Below are 22,867 nucleotides of genomic sequence, written 5' to 3'. Positions count from 1 at the left end.
GGTGAATTAATCTGATTTTGCTTGCTTCACTGAGGATAACCTGTTGATTCCAATTCAGCCTATATTGCTTTAACTATGACAGTTCATTTAATTTACAACTATTAATTGCTTTATTGCCTTTATATTAAGAACTAACAATATCGTTGATGGCATTTTATCACCAAAGCCAGGTACCGATAATAAAGTATCTGCAAAAGAAAGAAACAACAATTTCCAAATTTTCTTATTTGCCATTTACGTTTGAGGAAAATAGTACATAACAATGGCTAAAAACTTCCAAGAAGAAAAAAAGGACAAGAGATGAAATCTGAAAACACTATGAAACCAATTTGTTTAGATGGCAAAGGCATTGACTTTACATGATGCCCAAGAACCTTAGTGATTCCACATTCCTCTGTTAGATTATGTGCTTCGTTCCTAAATTGGAATAGGGCCAATATCCAGCTAAGTCCAATGGCTCAAATGGATATATCGTCAACTCAAATGGAAAGGGCCGAAATGGACAACAAGTTTTAGCATCAATTTGAACAAGGGTGTGCAAATTTTTTAGCTTGACAGTTGCAAACTGTGGCTGAATCAACGTGGTCTTCTAATATTTACGACTACTTATGTTAATAAAACCATTTTCTCAAAACTTGAAAGTCATCTAGCAGAGTTTGCCAGCGTCTAGTGATGGTCAATATTAATTCTTCATAAACATCCTCTGTTGAAGCAATGTCCTGCATAAAATTTGGTTTACCAAATGTGCAGTCCGATATCAAATTACAGCTAAATTGAGCAGAGTGAATCATGACTGTCACAGCCAAATATGATACATCATTGTAAAAGATTATATTCCAAATTGCTAAGCTTAATAATGATAGAAAAAGTGTTGAGGAAAAATAGGCATAAATGAGTTAAATCAAATAGAAACAACGAAATAATTTGTGGACGATCTACTCATCTACATCTGATCTATATTCTTTCGTCCGCTAGAAATAGAGACTTTGAAACACAATACTGGCATCCAACTAAAGCATGAATTTCAGAGCCCCTTTTCCATACCCGTACAAATAGAATAGCCTAAAAATAAGATGAAAAGCCTTGCTTGGTAGCCAAGAATGACTTGCCTTCTTACTATAGCTACAAGGAAGATTTTTCGAAGTATCTTGGTAATTCGAAGGCAGTATCCATCTTGGCTAATCGGATCTTCACTGTTCATTGTTATAACACGTGGTACAAAATCTGTAAAATATCATCAAATCAGAGCCAAATTCGTCTTATTTTAAATAGCAAAGTAAAAATCTTAGACGTAGCAAAGTAAATGAACAAAGAATTGCACAACACGCTATATTTTCATTTCTTCTTGAATACACACACAGACACACACAACACACAAACTGTTTTTGCTGACCAAGATGAGTGATATTGTACTATACACAGCTGTAAATTGATCCTATGTGGGACATTGAGACTTTGATGTAACAGTTGCTGTGATTGTCCTTCTGTCAAGTGCAGCTCCATTTGTCTTCATTCCAGCCTCTAGCTTTATATTCAATTGCATGCTCTGGAGCATTCTTTATCAATTGCTGAGTCACCTGACTTGTCAACTGTTCTTCGTTTGCTTATCAATTGCCTTTTATCAGTTCATGTAACTTGATGACGATGGTAGATGGAGGGGTTGCTCACTGAGACAATTTGCCAAACACCTATTTCATTTTATCAAACACCTTCGTCTATATAACAATCAAAATGACTGGTTCTTGCTCTATGTGCATGCATGACAGATACAATCTGACTAGTGAACTGGAAGAAAATAATAAATGTCTTTTAAATTACATTTTTTTTAGGCTGTGATTCGGCCTTATAACTTTAAAGTTTTGACATTTTACCCCAAAATTAAAACATATTCTCTTCATCAAAGTATGGACGAGTCCGCTGGCTTCTTCACTTGTCTTTACATAGAAACTTACAGTCTATACTGGGAATTGACTCCATTCAATTAAATTGAAACTTCATGGCTCATTTTCGATTCATCACTTCGTGCTCTAGTCATTTAATTTTTGCTGTAAAGCTTCATAGTAATAAATAAAGGAAGCAAGCAATGATGTCTCAGTACCACAAATGAAAAAAAGAAAAATAAATAAAAAGGAAAAATTAACTCATCCAAGCTATTATTAAATATCTGTGCCTGAAATTAATAAATTATCAAAATTTGTACTTATATATTTCACAATTCGTGTATGCAAGCTAGCACGCATGCTCAAATGATACAAAATGTTGATTGTGCAACAAGCGGAGAAATGATCTGAAGTGGTTGTGGAAGAAGAGAAAGCCTAGCATGAATAATAAGAGCCTGTCAAGTAGCCAAAAATGACTTGCCTTGTAACCTTCACAAGGGATTCTTCCTATCTAAATGTAACTTAAACTGGAGACCTTTCTTTAGAAGCAAGGCAAGTCATTCTTGGCTGCCAAACAAGACTCTTTATCTTCATGTTAGGCTACTCTTCCTCTGAACTTTTCCTATGATTTGATATAATTGGATGTCAATACTGTGCTTTTAAGCCTCTATATATAGCTGGTGATAGAACTGTACAAATCGGAGGCGGATCGGAAAAATCAATAAGTTGCCATCAAATTGTCAAATTTATGACTCTTTTTCCTAGTATTTTTTGTCCAGCAGTCAGTATCACCAAGCTTGCCAAAGTGAATATATTCTCCATAATTGAGACTTTCAGGGACCCAAATCCAAAAATGGTATCAGGATTTTTAACAAAGGAAAGTTCATAAAGTCCTCAATTCAGCACAGGCTAACTTGCTTTTCCACCAGACATTTCCTATTAGATGACACATAACCAAACCACTATCTTCTCCAAATTGAGGATGTACTATGGTTGGCTATACATCCAAGATTCAATTCATCTGCTGCTGTTATAATATTTTCCTTGTACACATGATAACCAGGTGGTTCCTATTTATCCTATATTGCTCTAACAATGACAATGCAGTAGTTCACAACTATGGTTTTATTGCCTTCACTAAGAATTAGAACTTATATGTATATGTCTTTTCTCCCACAAACTAACAATATGCTAAAAGGCATTTGATGACAGTTGATGATAAAGGATCTCAAGAGAGAAAACTAATTTCCAAATTTTCGTATTTGCCATTTATATGTGAGGAAAATAGTCTGGCAACAATGGCTAAAATGTTCCCAGAATATAAAAAGAAGTCAGGTTTTGGATAAGAGATGAAACCCCAAAACACTATAAATCCATATTCTTTCCTAATGGCGAGGGCATTGACTATACATGATACCAAGAACTTTAGTGATGGAATTCCGTATTCATCTTTACTAGATTTTTGTGCTTCCTTCCTGATTTGGATTAGGGTCAAAATATGCAGCTGATTCAGATTGGCTTCTATATAGTCAACTCAAAGGAATAAGAATGATAATACAACAAGTTATAGCATCAATAAATCTGAACAAGTGTCCAGAAAGTTTTAGCTTGACAATGACAAATTGTGGCTGAATTAGAAACAGTTTTGTAACTGTGCCCCTATGCATAAAAGTACATCAGGGAGGGGAGCCAATGTTCTGCAGCAATGGTCAATATTCTTCAGAAGTGGAGTAAAATCAGTTTTTAATTGCCTTGTTGAAGCAATCTATACAATTATGTTCACCAAATGTGCATTCCAATATGAATTACAGCTATTTGAGCAAAGTGAATCTGGGGTGGTATTATAACCAAATGTTATACACAAGTTGACCTGCAGATATCTGCCCAGTCGAACCCATTCTGTGCTTACTTCCTTGTTGAATCTGAGCTTGAATTGCACAACATCCTGAAAGGCAAAATCACATCACCATACATATATACCAAATCTAAATGACACCTGTAACACGGCCAATCTTGGCTGTCACGCTAACGACCATAAGACCTCCTATATTTGGATAAATCAAAGGTTTGCTTGTATGATATTAACCGGAAATTAATTGCCTGGTGATCAATAAGAATGGTGACCTGTTCTGAACTGAGGCCTTCATGGTCTTTTCTTACCCATATTGCTTTCAACACTTTTACAGTGGTGAACTGATGATGATGACTGTGCAGTTGCTTAAATCAGACGATACAAGTTGCAATGATGGTGACGATGAGTTCATGATTATAATAATAGCAAATCAAGCTGTCAGCACTTTTAATATCCCAAAATTGTAGTACAATAAAATGTATTGATAAATAAAATAAGGTCCTGATCGTGCAGAAATTCTTGAATAAATAAATAAATAAATGTGGGACAAAAATTAATCTAATCCCTTCCAAAACATGGGCAGCCAAGCCAAGTGAAATAAAGGTGGAAGAACAAACAACTTTTCTTTAACGACAGCGTACTGGGAAGAGTTGAAAATGGCCGAATGACATGATCCCTCTCAAAAGCATCAGGACCGTTCGTCTAATGTCGACGGCTGTGGTAAATGCAAGAATACATATAAAATTCGCAACAAACCGCACAGGATAAAAAATCTTATAATAATAATAATGCAATCGGGGAAGTAATATTTGGTCCCTAACTTTTGAAATAATCATAGTCAAGGACTTAATTTTTATTTTATTTTCATGCGGGTCATTGTCGTTGTGCCTTTAATCAATGTTAATGGGAATAAGCCATTCAGAATGGAGAGGCAAAACGAAACTTTAACCGTTATTATGTTTTTAAAAATGTACAATAGCATGTAAGGATGAAAATATACTATTTAAATGAAGATTGTTATTTTTTATTTCGGCCTAAAAAATAAATCAAATGAATAAATAATCGATAAATTTTAATATTATTTAATTACATATATTTTATTAAAAAAATTCTTCATTCTTTATTTATAAAATGAGGAGATTATTATTTTTGAGCTTAACCCAAAAAATAAATTAATTTTGAAAAAAAAAACTAAAAGAGTACACCCTCCTTACATCGGAAAAATTATACTACCTTTTCCTTTATCTTGAATTCTAGATTCTTAAAGGACCTGCATAGGATAAAGAGCTAACCGTTTACCTTTTTGTTATTTCTGTAAAACAGAAGGATCCAGATGTTATTGTATCAAGTGTAATCTATTATCCTATCCAGCCGAGGTTTCGCAGGCCATCCCTTGAAGCCAAAACATTACCAATCTCCGCTTCTAACTCGCTTTCTTCTTTTCTTCTTTCATAAATAATTAGCACACTGTCTGTCCCCGTCTCTGTTTCTGATACTGGGCAGTCATCATTGTTGTTGTGTGTCAATGGAGAGTTTGAGTTTAGCAGCTTCTTCTCTTTGTACAAGCCGGGGTGGCCCCATGGAGCGCCATTGCTATCCAGGGTCGGTCTCCCTTGTTGGGTTCTCTTCGCCACGCCTCAAGACTCCGTCTTTTCCAAAGAGTTTGAAGAAACGCAGTTTTGGGCTTGTAAGAGCCTCTGCTGCTGTTGAAACCAAGGTTGCAATCATCAGAATTGGCACCAGAGGAAGGTACCTTTTCTTTCTCTCTTCATTTTTTTTTCTCTCTTCATTTTTTTTTTCTCGCTTAGTTTGTTTGCTATTATGGGTTTCCTATGTAATGTATCTTTGGATTTGACTCAATCATTTGAATCATCGATTCTATTGATGTTTAATAGTTTCTTGTAATTCTGTGTATGGAAGTTCTGCTTCTAGATTTAACTGCAAATATCATGTGTTAAGTACAATTTATCACAAATTATACCCTCTGTTTCTGTTGATAGGATCATTGATTGATGTTATTCTTTAAATTTAGTAGGCTTTGGTTAAAGGTGCTATAGTTTGTTCCCATAAAGAGGGTGTCGAAAAGGAAATGTATTTCTTAAAGTTTTAGTAGTAGTGAGTTGCATATTTTTTGTTCCCTTTTAAATTCATGTTGCTGTGCCATTTCATTATTTCTTCTCTTTTCTGGTTATTTATATTTTCATATATGTAGGACAGCCCTCTGGCACTTGCTCAGGCTCATGAGACGCGAAACAAACTCATGGCTTTGCATCCAGAGCTAGCTCAAGAGGGGGCGATTCAAATTGTAATAATAAAGACAACTGGTGATAAGATACTAAGTCAACCACTTGCAGACATTGGTGGGAAGGGCTTGTTCACCAAAGAAATAGACGAGGCGCTGATAAATAGTCAAATTGACATCGCCGTGCACTCGATGAAAGATGTTCCAACATATTTACCAGAGAAGACCATTCTACCTTGCAACCTTCAGCGGGAGGATGTCCGAGATGCATTTATTTCGTTGAGTGCAGCCTCTTTAGCAGAACTACCAGCAGGAAGCATTGTTGGTACTGCTTCACTTAGAAGAAAGTCTCAAATACTCCATAGATATCCATCATTGAAAGTTAGTATTCAGTGTCATATTTTGACAATCCTTTTATTTTCTTCTTTTTAATTTTTCTTGGCTGATATTTAGTAATAAGATTGCAATATGTTCAAAATCAATATCGTTTGATAATACTAGATGATATTCATTGTTTTATGCCAATTTCACTCACTACCACTAGAATTGTTTTTACCCTTTTGTTTTTATAGACCTATGTCCAACTGGCTTTGAGCTTTTCTTTCACATTTTCTAGTAGCAAGATTTCTTGCAGTGCACCTCTATTCTTTCGTAGTAATTTGGTGCCCCTTACATCGCCTTCCCTTTTGACACTATCGCTATTACTGTTCAGTATTTTCCTACACTTTCAGCATATATTTGGATCAGTAATATGTAGCAATTGCCTTTTATTTATGCTTTTACTTACGTTAATTTTGCAGGTGATGGAAAATTTCAGAGGTAACGTCCAGACAAGGTTGAGAAAACTTAATGAGAGGGTGGTCCAAGCGACATTGTTAGCACTAGCTGGACTTAAACGCTTAAGCATGACAGAAAATGTGACTAACATTCTTTCAGTTGATGACATGCTTCCAGCCGTTGCTCAAGGGGCTATTGGAATTGCTTGCAGAAGCAATGACGAAAAAATGGTACCTTTTACCACTCATTCCCAAGCTTCCATATTGAATACTTTCAATTGTAGTGGGAAGTTATGCTACAAACTGCATTTTGGATTCTTAAATTTAGTGGAGCTAAGACGCATTATTGCTGCCTGTTTGATGGCAGGCCACTGATGTTCAATTTGACCTAGATACTTTGATCATCAATTGTTCATATTGATTTATGCTAAGGAATAGTAAGTCTTTTGATTCTGAGATAGTTTAAATGATTGATGGATAGAACACGTTTGAAAGAAGGTCCTTGGGACTTTAAAGGAAAATGGTTGGGCTATCATATTTCCCTTGTGTGAGTAACATTTTAACTTCTGTTCAGGGTTTTAGGGTTTCTATTATTGGTTTCGATGGTTGCTAGATGTTGGAGTTGAATTTGGAACGGGTTAAGAATAAAATATGGCTTTTGTAATGCCTGTCTTGGGTATTTTGGCGTTTGTTGGACCTTGTGCCTTGGTTTAGATACAACAGAGTGGGAGTATGTAGATCTTTGATTTGAGTATGGCTTAGCAAAATCAAGTTCTGGGTTTTGGCTTGGATGCTTATCACCTTGGTTATTGGTATTCAGTAATAGTTAGATCTCCTTGTCCTTCGCCTTTGTGGTTTTTTATATCTTAATATATCTTAATATCCCTAATGCATTTTTGTTCATTTGAATTATGCTCAATCGATAATAAACTTTTCATACATGTAAGATTACAGTTAACTTAAATAAAGAACCTAATTCTTTTTCCCTAAAGACCAAATTAATCTTAAAGAGGGATTGAGAAACTTGATTGTTTTTCCTTCCCTGTCCTATAGGTTTAAAGTGGTGTCACAATTTGCTCCAGGCTGCTCATTTATTTTGGGTGATGCCAAACACTTGTGATTCTTTGCTTATGGAGAAAATTTATGCATTTAGAGTAGGTAGTGAGCCGTTGGCATTGTGGGATTGTGGCGTGCTTACATTTTCTTTGGTTATTTGGTTGGAAAGGAAAAGAGAGAACTTTTGAGGAAGCGGTCTGGAAGATGCTGACTTTAATAGGATTGAGCTTTTTCTTTCTTGCCCTAGTTTGGGCATTCGGTTCATGCAAATTCAAGGATATTTCATTACTTTTTGTGATGCAAAATTGGGAAGTTTTCCGATGATATTCACTTTAGTTAGTAGACTACTGGTCTGCTTGTAATTTTCTTCTCATTGATAAAATAACTTTTTTCTTTGGCAAAAATAATATATATTATTGAGATTTTCAGTATTTTAGAATGTCATTTACCTGTGGTTGTTCTGCAAATCAAATCTGTCTTTTAATTTTTGCCTTTTTTTTTTTCTTTTCTTTTTGACTGCACACTACAGGCTAATTACTTAGGATCATTGAATCATGAGGAAACAAGACTTGCTGTTGCATGTGAGAGAGCCTTCCTTGAGACCTTGGATGGATCTTGCCGTACTCCTATTGCAGGATACGCTTGCAAAGACGAGAACGGTGACTGTGTATTTAGAGGATTGGTGGCATCACCAGATGGAACTCGTGGTATGATTTTCTATGCTCAAAAGAAATTGTTTTCTCAATCATATACCTTGTATTAAGAATGTTGTATCAAAGCTTTGTTTTCTCTCTGTCTCTCTCTTCAGTTCTTGAAACATCCAGAAAAGGCTCCTATACTCTTCAGGACATGATTAAAATGGGAAAAGACGCCGGCAAGGAACTACTTTCGCAGACCGGCCCTGGATTTTTCGATCAATAAGTAGCTTCACACCAGCACTAATTAGAAGGAGAAACTCAACCCTTCATGTTTAACAAAGAGGCTGCTGCTTACAAGAGGTCCCATTTTCCTCCTGAGCTGCTATTTTTCTGTGACATTGAGAGCAATATTTTGATTGATTGCAATTGTAAGCTAGATGAGAATGTTCTGCTTGGTTATGTGAGAGGCTTAGATAATTGCTTTATTCTTTTGATTAATATTATGAAAATTGAACTTTATTTCACACTTTCTCTGTGTGGCTTGCGTGTAATTGCTTGGATTACTTGGCTCACAAGCTCAAAGTACACCAATTTCATGTAACGAAATGTCATTTTCTTTTCTGTGCTTTGCCCAGCTACTCTGTTCTGAAACACATTTTCATTAAATTAAAATGAAATTTTCTATCCCAATTACTTATTAAGGACATTAAATTTAGACTTGTCTAAAAATCAATAATTGAAAAAAGAAAATTGTATGTACTAAAATGGTTTAGATGGCAATTTCTTATTGGCCAAAAAGTGTCGAAGCAGCTGAAGAGATTGCTTTGGTGCAAAAGTTGGGACTTGGTGACCAGCTCCTCTAACAGTCACAAACATGAGTCCATCATACTCAATTGTCCACCCTCCGACCTATAAATTTCCAAATCGAAATATTTTTTCTATTGATGAGAAATATTATTTAAAAAAATGATATTTAAACAACATGCATATATAAAATTATAAATAAAAATTGATTACCTGTTTCTCGGCATACCAAGGTTTCCATTCTTCAACCGTCTTTAATCCAAGCTTCCTCAATGTGTATCTAGTTGCAGTCACTGGGATTCTTCCATCAGTATCTCCACTGTCAATGTATTAACGAACAAAATAATTTATTAAATTTTCAAACAAAATAATAATAATAATAATAATAATAATAATAATAATTTCTATAAAATTTCAAGTTTGTCTTAATTACCTGTAAACCCAAACGCGGAGGCCTCCTCTTATCAGCTTTTTTATTATTGGTAGAATGGATGGTGGCGCATCACTCCAGAACGAGATCTTATCACTGTAAATAAAAAAGACTACAACATCATTCTTACATATCAAGTTTCGAGTTTAACGTTTCAGGTCACAAATTTTAGAGCATGTACCTGCAATGAGTCCATGGGTAAGGAATGTTGGTAACATTTGCATGCAAGGCTTTTTGAACATCAGGCCTGTTCAAGTATACCTCAGTGTAATCTGATGCACAAGGGTCATAACCAGCTGGTTTCCTACGCCATCCATCCTAATTCAAAAAAAAAAAAAAAAAAATTCCATGAAAATGCATAGGAAACTCTCAGTTTCATGCATGTATATATGAAACCTTAATTAATAGAACTGAACGTACAAATTTAGAAAATAATTTGGGGGCGATTCCGCGGATGATTGGAAGGCTTCTGGTTCGTTTGATGGTGAAATTACTGTTGACACAGTCGGGAGTGTACAGGCTGTACATGTCAATGATTTTGTAAACGGCAAAGTAACCATCAAGGGCTAGGCTGCAATTCTCGGAAACTTTATCAACGTGTGCAATGCTGAAATTGCACTCTCTCTTAATATCATGATACAAACGATCAGAAATCACTGCATGATCCCATGCATAGTCTATCATGCCCGTTTGATCTGTTTCATCATCCAACAACGCATTCCCCACCTGCATTTGATTATATCCGGAAGAAATAATATCAGCCCTTTTTTTTTTAATAAAAAACAAGAAATTATTCTAAGGCTCGGTTTAGTATTGTGGTGCTCTCAATTTTGTAGCTAAGTTGAAAGTGTTTATCAAACACTTTTAAACGACTATACTTTTGATTCATAGCAATAAAAAAACAAAGCCAAAAATTTGAGCAAAAGACTTTACCGCAAAACCTTTCAAATTTATGTGGTTTTCTTGGGAAGCAATCTTGTTACTATCGAAAATGACCTCGGCAAGTTGTGGAACATAGTGTCCTGAAAAATATGTAAATCCGCTTTGTGATTTTGTTGAATTGAGTGTAGATATATAAAACTTTTCTCATAAATAGCAGCATGAAAGTAGAAAAAGGATCCGAGTTTCGGATACCTGCATAGCTTTCTCCTGTGATGTAGAACTCATGTGACTTGAACTGTGGGAATCTCTTAAGCCAGTTGATAAGAAATGCGTATGAATCCTTAGCTAAATCATGAAAAATAATAATAATAATAATAAAGTAAAAAATAAATAAGAGAATTAATATTGATTTAATTAGTGGAATTTAGGTAAATTACCAGTAATTGTGTCCCCAAGTTTTTCGATGTCACTACTTGTATTGGTGTACGAAAATCCAACTCCAACAGGTGATTCCACAAACAGTAAATTGGCCGCTGATCAGCACAAATTAATTGAGATCAACACGTACACAGTCTTTTAATATATAAAGATTCCATAGTTATAATATTGTTAATGTTTCTTTAATAATTAATTAAGTTGTTAATTGTCACCTTTGTTCCATCTGTGAGGATTGAGCTTTAGCTCCGGTTTGCCTTTCCGAGTTAAGAAAGGCCCTAGCTCCTCTGCTTCTCCATACCCGACCGACGAGCATCCAGGGCCTGCAATTATACTTATAAAAATTAAAATTGAGGATGTATATAGTAGAGTTTGATTTTTTTTTTTTTGTGTATTAAATCATATGGTATCCAAATATCATATTGGGTCTCGACTAATTCAGATTCGAGGCAGATAGGATCATTAGGGCAGTAAAGCTCTCCCAAAAAGTATTTAACGTAATTGCATTCCCAAACCTTGAACCTAGAACCTTGGTTAAGGTAAAATAACCTCATACCAATAGAGTTTGATTTATTAATTAAACAATATGAGGCACTCGCATCACACAACAATTAATACAAATTTTGCTCTCTCTCTCTCTCTCTCCATATATATAAATTTACATGCATGCGTGTATAATTTTATAAGTTCTTTTTCTTGAAAGACTACCCGACCTAATAAATTAATTTGCTAAATCAACAAAGTCAGTTCGGTTGATCTTCAGGGAATGACTCGACTGTATGTATACAATATATATAAATTAGCTAAGAGCCAGCGAAAAGATTATGTACATTTGTATAGATAAAATAGGCTTAAAAATAATAATTATTAATTATATATAATGAAGCAATCTCGTTTTATTAAAAAGTCATTCAACATTCAAATCACACTAATTGAGTCTAATGTTATCCGTGATTACAGATTCAACTTCATTAGGTACAAAGTCAATTAAGATATTACGTGCCAATATACAGCTGGTTGTTTTGTTTTGTTTTGTTTTTTAATTTTAAATTAATTAATTAACAATAATTTTCCATCAATCTATCACATGGGGAAGGAATGGATTGATGAGTCGAGATCATGAGCCTAAATTTAGACTTTAATTAGAGAACAAATGTTTGTCTAAAATTTTTTTAACAAAAAGCTCCAGTTAACTCTTTGTTAATTAATATTAAGTACCACAACTGATTTAGTACCAGTTAATTTTTTTAGTAGGAAGTAATTCGATTTTCATCACTGGACTCCAATTCCAAGTTGCATGTCACATTCCAAATTTCTGTGCATGCGTAAGTGGTATGACAAAGGGTTATGAGAGAAAATACTAGCAGCCAACTTGGGACCATAAGCAAAGAGTATGGACGCACAGAGCCAAAAAGTACAATATATAAGATGTGGAATAATGGGAATGTGACGGTTTGTGTATGGCTTATCCAAGAAAACTAAAGTGAGTGGTACAAGGCAAAATGAACTTTTAAAAAAAAACCATTACCTCAAAAATTATTAACTTATCAAGAGAATAATTTCATTAATTGAGATTATATATCTAACAAATTAATTAATTTACCTCCATTGAGCCATAAGAGGAGAGGTTTCTCTTCAGGCTTGCTCGACGCCTCGAAGAACCAATAGAACAGTGCCCTTCCGTGAGATTCATTCACAGTTACATAACCAGCATATTGCTTGAACTTAACCTCAGGCTGGCCGGGAAGTTTAATAACCCGGTCGGCTTCTTGTTGAGCCGATACGTCCCTACTCAACTTGTAACCGCCGGCAGCTCTACCGGCAACACTCGGTCTCACTTCACCTACGCTCAAAGCTAGAAAAACTAAAAGAAGAAGAAGGAGAGAAGGAGGAGGATAATGATGAATATTATTCAAGGAAAATGCCATTGATAAAATAATTAACCAATAGTTCTTCAGTTTTGACTCTATATTTATATACACTTAAGGGCCGGCTATGTATGTATGTGGCTAGCTAATTTGTACATATGGTGATCATAGAATCAAAGTACAGATAAGAATCATGTGTGACATTGCTGGTAGTGTCCTTATTTGAAAGGGGGAAAAAAAGATTAAATATTGGATTCAACTTGCTATTTGCTCTATTTTTGGGAGTTTGCCAGAGAGAGTGATTAGGGATATTTGTTGCTTTAATGGAAAATAAAGGGAAAACCAAAAAAAAAAAAAAGAAGTTGGAATCTTTTATTTCTGTAGATCCTATATACATGGGAGAAAGGGGCAGTCTTGGTCAATTGCTTTGGATTGAAACTGTTGAACCGAGAAGATCTACTCCATTGCCGTCATAATTCCTTCTTGTTATGATTTTGTGATTTCTTTCTTGAAAAGTAATCCATTTACCGTTGAAATCAAACGTCAGTTAGTATCGGTGGTATTGGTTGCTTGCCACGCGCATGTTTTTATATGCTTTTTTGATAATTGATTAAGACGTACACACGGCTATAATCTGACGAATGAGAGGGTATACATTGGGAATACCAAATAGTTTCTCATAATGTCCGTTTTGGGAGAAATTCTAGAATACATCAGAGATACCACGTCAGCCATACAACAAACAAATGATATTATGACATGTGTGCATTTATTTTGAAAACACATCATACAAGTACTAGTTATATTAAATTCAATTACAATTGTCATGCATGCATTAATTGATTGTAATACACAAGATGTATTCTAGAATGCATTAATTGATTGTAATACACAAGATGTATTCTAGAATTTCTCCCGTTTTGGAAGATTTTAAAAAGATGTTTGACATGAAACAATTGGTGAGGACATATCATACAAAAATGGCAAAGATTAATAATATAAGGACGTGCACTTACAACAAGATTCATGAGCATTATGGTAGGCGAAATGATTATGATTAAGAATTAGGATAATCCAATCATGCAAGTAAGGTAGGAATCAAGACCATTATTACATATAATAATGGTAAGAATAGACTTATTATGGTATGAAAGTATACCAAGAATCAAGACTATTGCAAATATGGAAAATGAATACCCACCTTAACAGCATTTGCATTATTTTTCATTTTTGTCTTGCACGTTCAATTGTTCGTGCATGTGTAGATAAGGGCCTCAGTTTTTCTTGAAAACCAACGAGTAATGAACGTTGTTTTCTTGAACAATTTAGATTGGTAAGATACACTACAACTCCATCTTATGCAATATTGGTTATCGCGGATGAGTCAGTAAGGGACAAGAAGGGGGGGATTTCAATCCAAAAGATCTTCAAATTTTTCATAAGGTAGTTGTTTAGTCCCCTTGGATAATTAGTTAAAACTGATAGGATATAATTAGTTCTAAATTTGTTTGAAATTTAGTCCCCTTCTCGTTGAGTTGTCGATTTGGTTCACATTTCAATCCAAGTACAAACATGCTCACGACGGGCAAAACTCGAAATCCAAAAGTTGGCACAAATTAAAATCTTCAGGGTTATAATGTAATTAAGATTCCTACACAATATAACTGTTCCTAAAAAGCAGCAGATGGCAATTTCTTATTGGCCAGAAAGCTTCCGATGCATGAGTTGAAGATAACGCTTTAGAGCAAAGGTAGGAACAGCATGCGTGTCCTGCCCCCCTCACCGTTATAAAAGTCAAGCCTTCGTATATTACACTCCAGCCTCCAAATCTGTATCACATTTCATTTATTATTTTAGACTAAGAAAAAAAAATGCAAAATGGAATTGAAGATCAGTCCGGATTAATTAATAAGAGAATAATATATGACAGTATCGATCACTATAACGTAAATAACGTCGTTCACTAAATTATTATTATTGTATCTCTCTACGTACGTTTATCTAATCCAAGCTTTTTCAATATGTATCTTGTTGGTGTTCCTGGAACTCTTCCATCCATATCTCTACTAAAATATATATAACAACGAAAATAAATAGAATCTTTTAATTAGTTTTAAAGCATAATAAATATGAACTGATTAACTCTTATCTTTTCGTATATAGTCATACCTGAAAATCCATATACGAATTCCCTCTTCTACAAGTTTCTTGATGAGTGGGACAGTTGAAACTGTTGGAGTCCTTCCAAGCATTGCCCACCTCAAGACTGAAGATACTTTCAAGAGAAAATACATAAAGAATTTTCAAAACATATAAACCTTCTCTAATGCGGATGTACATCTTAGGAATATTGATGTAAGACTAGATTGTGTTGAAAGTCATGGCTGGCACCGACCATCTAGATGGCCGGTGCCAACCATTCAACACGGCCCGCCATTATTGGTGGTGCCGTGTTGAATTACTCTATAAAAAAAAAAAGAAGAGCCAAAATTTTGGCTATATAAAGAGGGCTTCCCACCCTCATTTTTCATCCAAGTTTTGTAGAGAGAATTGAGAGTTTTTTGCAAGAGCAAAGAGTTTTGTGTGCTTAGTGATTTGAGAGTTTGGGTGTATTGGGGTTTTGGGTAGTGAGTTAAAATACTACAATACTTGTAACTCCTTTTCACTAGTATAATATTTCTGTCTGTCTTCGCCCGTGGACGTAGACTAAAAGCCGAACCACGTAATTTCTGGTGTCCTCTTTTTGTGCTTGTTCTTTATTTTTCTTCCAATTTTACTTTAGCTGCGTGTCTGCTTCACCCAACAATTTCCTAACAGTGGTATCAGAGCTATTGGTTGTATTTTTTGGAGTCGGGCACTGTTCACGTAATGGGTACTATTCACGTATACGGTATTGTTCACGTATACGGTACTATTCATGTATACAGTACTATTCACGTGAAACGGTGGGAGCGATCCAAGAATTTTGTCGTGCAAAGCAGGGAATAATGGTGTGAGTAAAACAACTGTGTGGGTTTGTACATGTCTAGGAAAGTTCTGTCACAAAGGCGATAAGAGCTTAAGGAGTCTGGGTTTTAAGTGGGACCATTGTGACCCCTCCAGTCTTTCCTGGGAACTTTCCTGGTGTGCATTCTCACACATACTCACAACTATTCAAGGTGGTACACTAGCTTGTGTACAGTATTTATCAATAAAATGGCAGCAAAGTATGAAATTGAGAAATTTAACGGAAATAATTTTTCGTTGTGGAAAATGAAGATGAAAGCTGTATTGAGGAAAAATAATTGCTTGGCAGCAATTGGAGAAAGGCACATGAAGATAACTGATGACAAGTGGAACGAGGTAGACGGCAATGCCATTTCTGATCTACACTTGGCACTTGCGGATGGAGTATTATCCAGTGTGGCAGAGAAAAATACGGCGAAGGAAATATGGGATACTCTCACAAAATTGTACGAGGCCAAGTCACTACACAACAAAATCTTCTTGAAGAGAAAATTCTATACTCTTCGAATGACAGAATCTACAATGGTGACTGACCACATCAACACATTGAAGACTCTATTTTCACAACTCACAACGTTGGGTCATAATATAGAGGAAAATGAACGTGCAGAGCTTCTACTTCAAAGTCTACCAGATTCGTATGATCAACTCATCATCAACCTGACAAACAACAATCCAGTGGAGGGTCTAGTTTTCGACGATGTTGCAGCCTCCGTATTAAATGAGGAGAGCAGGCAAAAAAATAAGGAAAACAGACAAGCAAGTTCGCAGCAAGCAGAAGCGCTATCGGTGACGAGAGGGAGATCAACGGAACGTGGCCCCAGTGGGAGTCAAAATCAGGGTAGATCAAAATCCATAAGTAAGAAGAATGTTAAATGCTACAAATGTGGCAAGAAAGGGCACGTCAAGAAAGAGTGTTGGAATAACCAGAAGAGAAGAGAGGGCAAAGAACCTGAGTCATCAAATGCTCAGGGGTGTGTAGCAAGTACCTCGGATGATGGCGAAATTCTCTACAGTGAGGCAACAACTGTTTCAGAAGGCAGAAAACGACTTTCTGATGTCTGGCTTATAGACTCGGGAGCTACCTGGCACATGACCTCTAGGAGAGAATGGTTCCACACATATGAACCTATCTCAGGAGGATCTGTATATATGGGTAACGATCATGCCTTGGAGATCGCTGGTATTGGTACTATCAAAATAAAAATATTTGATGGTACAATTCGCACAATTGGAGAGGTAAGACATGTCAATGGCCTGAAGAAAAATCTATTGTCTTTGGGACAAATGGATAGTCATGGGTACAAAACTTATGTGGAGAATGGAATAATGAAGATCGTTAAAGGCGCGCTTGTATTGATGAAGACATAAAAGATTGGTGCTAATTTATTCATGCTTAAGGGAGAAACACTACAGGAGGCTGATGCGTGTGTCGCGTCAAATGGAGAAGAATCAATGATGATGTGGCATCTCAAACTTGGCCACATGTCAGAACAAGGCTTGAAGATTCTCTCTGAGCGAAAATTGCTTCCAGGGCTCAAATCGGTAAGTTTACCATTTTGCGAGCATTGTGTTACAAGTAAGCAGCATAGATTAAAATTCAGTAGATCTGTTGCTAGAAGTAAATGCATTCTAGACTTGATTCATTCTGATGTTTGGGAATAACCGGATATATCCATGGGAGGTGCAAAGTACATGGTGACTTTCATTGATGATTATTTCAGAAGATGTTGGGTGTATCCGATTAAGAAAAAGTCAGATGTATTTCCTGTGTTTAAAGAATACAAAGCGCGGGTGGAACTTGAATCTGGTAAAAAGATCAAGTGCTTGAGGACAGATAATGGTGGAGAGTATACAGACGGCGAGTTTCTTGCTTTCTGTAAGCAAGAGGGTATTCAGAGGCAGTTCACGGTGGCGTACACTCCTCAACAAAACGGAGTGGCAGAGTGGATGAATAGAACTCTTACAAAAAGAATAAGAGCTATGTTGAGGACTGCTGGTCTACCCAATTCATTCTGGGCAGAAGCAGCCAAAACTGCCTGTTATATAGTAAATCGATCACCATCTACATTATTGGGTTGAAGACGGCGATGGAGATGTGTACTGGAAAGCCAGCTGATTATTCCTATCTACATGCATTTGGATGTCCTGTGTACGTGATGTACAATGCCCAAGAAAGAACAAAGCTGGATGCAAAATCTAGAAGATGTATCTTCTTGGGGTATGCTGATGGAGTAAAGGGGTATCGTCTGTGGGACCCCACTGCCCACAAGATCGTTATCAGTAGAGATGTTATTTTTATAGAAGATCAACTGCAAAGAAAATATGGAGATGATGGCACTGGAAAAGAAAAGTCAGAGACTGTGCCGGTATATGTCGAAAATAATCCAGAAGATTCAGATTCTTCTGAAGCAGCACCAGAGCACGAGGAACAAGAACCAGTCGAGTCCGAGGCTCCAGAAGTTCGTCGGTCAACTCGTGAGAGACGACCACCGGCGTGGCACTCGGAGTATGTCACAGAGATCAACATTACATACTGTCTTTTAACAGAGGATGGAGAGCCTTCAACTTTCCATGAAGCTTTAAACAGCTCAGATGTTGCTTTGTGGATGACAGCAATACAGGAAGAAATTGAAGCTCTACACAAGAATAGGACATGGGAATTTGTACCACTACCACACGGAAGAAAAGCCATTGGAAACAAATGGATCTACAAGATCAAACGTGATGGCAATGATCAAGTGGAGCGGTATCGTGCGAGATTGGTGGTGAAGGGATATGCTCAGAAAGAAGGTATTGACTTCAACGAGATATTTTCTCCGGTGGTTCGACTCACAACAGTCAGAATAGTCTTGGCGATGTGTGCTACATTTGATCTACATCTTGAGCAGTTAGATGTGAAAACTGCATTTCTTCATGGAGAACTTGAAGAAGAAATATATATGCTCCAACCAGAAGGTTTTGCAGAAACAGGAAAGGAGAACTTGGTTTGCAGGTTGAACAAATCTCTATATGATCTCAAACAGGCGCCGAGGTGTTGGTATAAGAGATTTGATTCCTTCATCATGAGCCTTGGATACAACAGACTCAGTTCAGACCATTGTGCATATTACAAGAGGTTTGAAGATAATGATTTCATTATTTTGCTGTTGTATGTGGATGACATGTTGGTAGGAGGTCCCAACAAAGATCGAATCCAAGAATTGAAGGCACAGTTAGTTAGGGAGTTTGAAATGAAGGACTTGGGACCAGCAAACAAGATTCTAGGGATGCAAATTCATCGAGACAGAAATAACAGGAAGATTTGGCTTTCACAGAAGAATTACTTGAAGAAAATCTTGCGACGCTTCAACATGCAAGATTGTAAGTCAATTTCTACCCCACTTCCTGTTAATTTCAAATTATCCTCAAGTATGTGTCCTAGCAATGAAGCAGAGAGGAAGGAGATGTCTCGAGTACCATATGCATCAGCAGTGGGAAGTTTAATGTTCGCTATGATATGTACAAGACCGGACATTGCACAAGCAGTGGGAGCAGTCAGTCGATACATGGCGAATCCTGGTGGAAAGCATTGGATAGCTGTGAAGAGGATTCTGAGATACTTCAGAGGCACCTCAGATGTTGCATTATGTTATGGAGGATCAGAGTTTACTATCAGGGGTTATGTGGATTCAGATTTTGCAGGAGATCTTGATAAAAGAAAATCCACTACTGGTTATGTGTTTACACTTGCGGGAGCAGCTGTAAGCTGGGTTTCGAAACTGTAGACTGTTGTGGCATTATCTACAACAGAAGCAGAATACATGGCAGCTACACAAGCTTGCAAGGAAGCTATTTGGATACAAAGATTATTGGAGGAGCTTGGGCACAAACAACAGAAAATTCCTGTGTTTTGTGACAATCAGAGTGCCTTGCACATTGCAAGGAATCCAGCCTTTCATTCCAGGACAAAGCACATAGGAGTCCAGTATCACTTCGTTTGAGAAGTAGTGGAAGACGGAAGCGTGGATTTGCAGAAAATCCATACCAAGGAGAACCTAGCAGATGTTTTGACTAAGCCGATAAATGCTGACAAATTTATCTGGAGTAGATCCTTTTGTGGCCTAGCAGAAACGTAGGCAACATGATTATGGCGAAGCAGAAAGGATGGTGTGGAGATTGATTGCTTTTCAATCTAACCTCCAAGTGGGAGAATGTTGAAAGTCATGGCTGGCACCGGCCATCTAGATGGCCGGTGCCAACCATTCAACATTCAACACGGCCCGCCATTATTGGTGGTGCCGTGTTGAATTACTCTATAAAAAAAAAAAAAGAGCCAAAATTTTGGCTATATAAAGAGGGCTTCCCACCCTCATTTTTCATCCAAGTTTTGTAGAGAGAATTGAGAGTTTTTTGCAAGAGCAAAGAATTTTGTGTGCTTACACTACAAGAAAAAGCATCTATTATGACAGTCCTTCATGTGACGGTTTTTGGCCTGAAGGTCTATAATGATAGACGCATGATAAATTATTTTTTTGTCATGCGTTTATGATATATTTGTGATAGAAATACAATCTATCAAGAACTTATGATAGACTGGTGATAGTTAATTTAGCTATCAAGAATGCATGAATAATTTTTTATTTTCACTTTAATTACGCGAGTTTGACTTTATTTTTAAAAATATTTTATTACCAAATAATAAAGTGAAATGCTGTCGTTTCTTACATTCTTCTCCAACGACAGCGTTTAGGGAAAAATAAATTAAATAAAACAAAAGAAACAGACCTCAAACACACTCTTCTCTCACTCTCACAGCAAACCCATCACTTGAGACCCTAGCACCACCTTTAAAACACCGTTGATTTTGATAACCCAAACCCTTTAATTATCAAAATCGGCGAACCCTCACTGAGAACCATACGGAGAACCCACCGAACGCGTGCTGCCACACTCAAATTTCAGAACCTAAGCTAAGAGCACACCACTGATTGAGCATATTAGAACCTGATTGTTCGATTGTTACAGGTAATTATTGTTCGAACCCTAGAAAAGAAATTAAAAACCCTAGAGTTGTAGTTCTCAAATTCATTCACTGTGATGTAAAGGTTTTTTTTTTTCATTTTCATTGGTTGAATTTACTAATTTGTTGAAATTAGCGAACCTTAGAACTACAAAATGACATAGGCTTTGTTCTTGGGTGTGGCAAATCACATGTTTATAGTCGTATGTTCACTATCTTCGAATTGGGGATATAGTTAGTATTTTTGTATTCCCTTCAAGTGTTTGATAAAAAGCCTGAATCAATTTTGCTCGGCTGAAAAAAATTGAAAGGGAGCTATTTTAAGATCATTTTCCCTACCATTTTAAGCGTACTTTGCAGTAGATAGGCTGGGTTATAGTCCTTTACAGGTCCAGAGTGAAGGGCTGCTTCATGTGAATGAATGTCATGTTTGCTTTGTGACAGGAAGCACACACCACTCTGTTCTTCCTCTTCACAATCACAGAGACGCACACACCACTCCCTCAATTAGTCAATTATCGTCTTCATGCATTAACATTCTATATTAGAGGTCAGTCAGATCCATTTTCATACTATAATCTTTACTTCAATATTGCTCCCGTTCTCTCATATTCTTTGTTCAATTATGGTGATTTCATCTCTTAATCTTCGTTACAACTCAATACCCATATTGCAAAACTATTAAATCTGTGCTTTTAGACTAATTTCACGATCTGGGCTGCCCAGATCTGACTCAAATTCATCACAGAGTGGGCAATTTCTGGATATGGGTTTTGTTCGTTTTCTTCTTTTTTTAATCTTCTTGTTTGGGATTTTACTTGCGGGGTAACTACCCTCACAAACATGTTGTTAGTGACCTTTTGTCTGTGAAGGTGAATTCCATCACTGCAATAGACACCAAAATGCTGTTTAGTTACTATAGCTTGTCGTTTTGCAAGCCCCAGGAGGGTGTTAAAGATAATGCTGAGAATCGTGGTGAGCTTTTGATGGGTGATAGGATTGAGAATTCCCCTTACAGGTTTAAGATGTATACCAATGAGACTGATATCTTTTTTTGTAAAACGAATCCATTGTCGAAAGATAGTTTTGAGTTGTTGAAGCGGAGGATTGATGAGCTGTATCAGGTTTTTGTTTTCTTCAGAGTAAGAAGCTCTTAGAATTATTGTTTCATATTGTTTTTTCATCAGTTATGAATTGTTTTTAATGTCATATTAATCCATGCTTTAGGTATTACAAATTTCAGAGGGTGGCCAATATCACAACATACTTCCTTGACAATTTTGAGGGGTGACAACTCAGATACACTACATTGGCCTGAAAAGGGAATCCACCCAGGTAATTTATTGGTTGAGATCAAATTTTCTAAATTTAAAAAAAATTTCATTTGATCATCAGCTAGCTATTATTCGATTGCTTAGTATTCTAATCTATATGGGTTGTCACAGACTTTGAATTTGATGAAGTTATATTTTACTTGTGCAGTTACCTAGCTTGTTACACTTGCTATGTTGGAATTTGATGAAGATGGTGGGTATTGCTGGAGTTTGCTATCTTTTTCCTTTGATGCAAAAATAGTCCTGAGTATTGATGCAACTTTGCACGTTTAGCTTCTTCTTAGATTGGAATTTGTAGTGTGTTTCACCAAAACTACTAGGATGACTTTTTTTTTTTGGTTGATCAGTGTTGGCTTCGTTGTGTTGCTGGAAATTACTGATCATGGTTCATTAATCTCAAAACTGCTAGTCTTCTAGATGGTACTGCAATTTGGTTTTTATGTTGTTACAATACCTTCTATATATGTTGGACTTGTCACATGTATTTGGATAAATTATGTTTGTTGACAATTATCAATAATTATTCAATGTTATTCATTTCATTTTCTTTGTCAATGAATTTTTAATTGCAATATTCATTTTAACAGTCTAATGAATTAGCTAAAAATATGAATTTTAATTTCTAAATCAATTTCAGGATTTTTATAAAATAATAATGATTC

At 36.2% G+C, this 22,867-nt stretch overlaps 2 protein-coding genes across 2 annotated transcripts; one reads left to right on the top strand and one right to left on the bottom strand.

Moving 5' to 3' along the window:
• Window positions 1–5,130: 5,130 nt before the first annotated feature.
• Window positions 5,131–9,065, top strand: LOC18045651 (porphobilinogen deaminase, chloroplastic). Its single transcript, XM_006437531.2, has 5 exons — window positions 5,131–5,481; window positions 5,950–6,355; window positions 6,775–6,981; window positions 8,336–8,513; window positions 8,615–9,065. The coding sequence occupies exons 1-5, from the start codon at window positions 5,258–5,260 to the stop codon at window positions 8,725–8,727; spliced, it is 1,128 nt and encodes a 375-aa protein (XP_006437594.1). The 5' UTR covers window positions 5,131–5,257; the 3' UTR covers window positions 8,728–9,065.
• Window positions 9,066–9,152: 87 nt separating this feature from the next.
• On the bottom strand, window positions 9,153–13,192 carry LOC18044815 (serine carboxypeptidase-like 34). The gene is made up of 10 exons (XM_006437530.2): window positions 12,599–13,192; window positions 11,211–11,318; window positions 10,998–11,093; window positions 10,813–10,905; window positions 10,612–10,700; window positions 10,099–10,404; window positions 9,860–9,996; window positions 9,682–9,774; window positions 9,462–9,567; window positions 9,153–9,353 (listed from the first exon to the last, which is right to left on the bottom strand). Exons 1-10 carry the CDS (start codon window positions 12,921–12,923, stop codon window positions 9,204–9,206), a joined length of 1,503 nt encoding a protein of 500 aa, XP_006437593.1. The 5' UTR covers window positions 12,924–13,192; the 3' UTR covers window positions 9,153–9,203.
• Between the last annotated feature and the right edge of the window lie 9,675 nt (window positions 13,193–22,867).

Source organism: Citrus clementina, unplaced genomic scaffold, assembly GCF_000493195.1.
Source record: "Citrus clementina cultivar Clemenules unplaced genomic scaffold, Citrus_clementina_v1.0 scaffold_4, whole genome shotgun sequence".
NCBI classification, from domain to species: domain Eukaryota; kingdom Viridiplantae; phylum Streptophyta; class Magnoliopsida; order Sapindales; family Rutaceae; genus Citrus; species Citrus x clementina.
The sequence above is the reverse complement of the archived record's forward strand: the minus strand, read 5'-3'. Positions and strand labels throughout refer to the sequence as shown.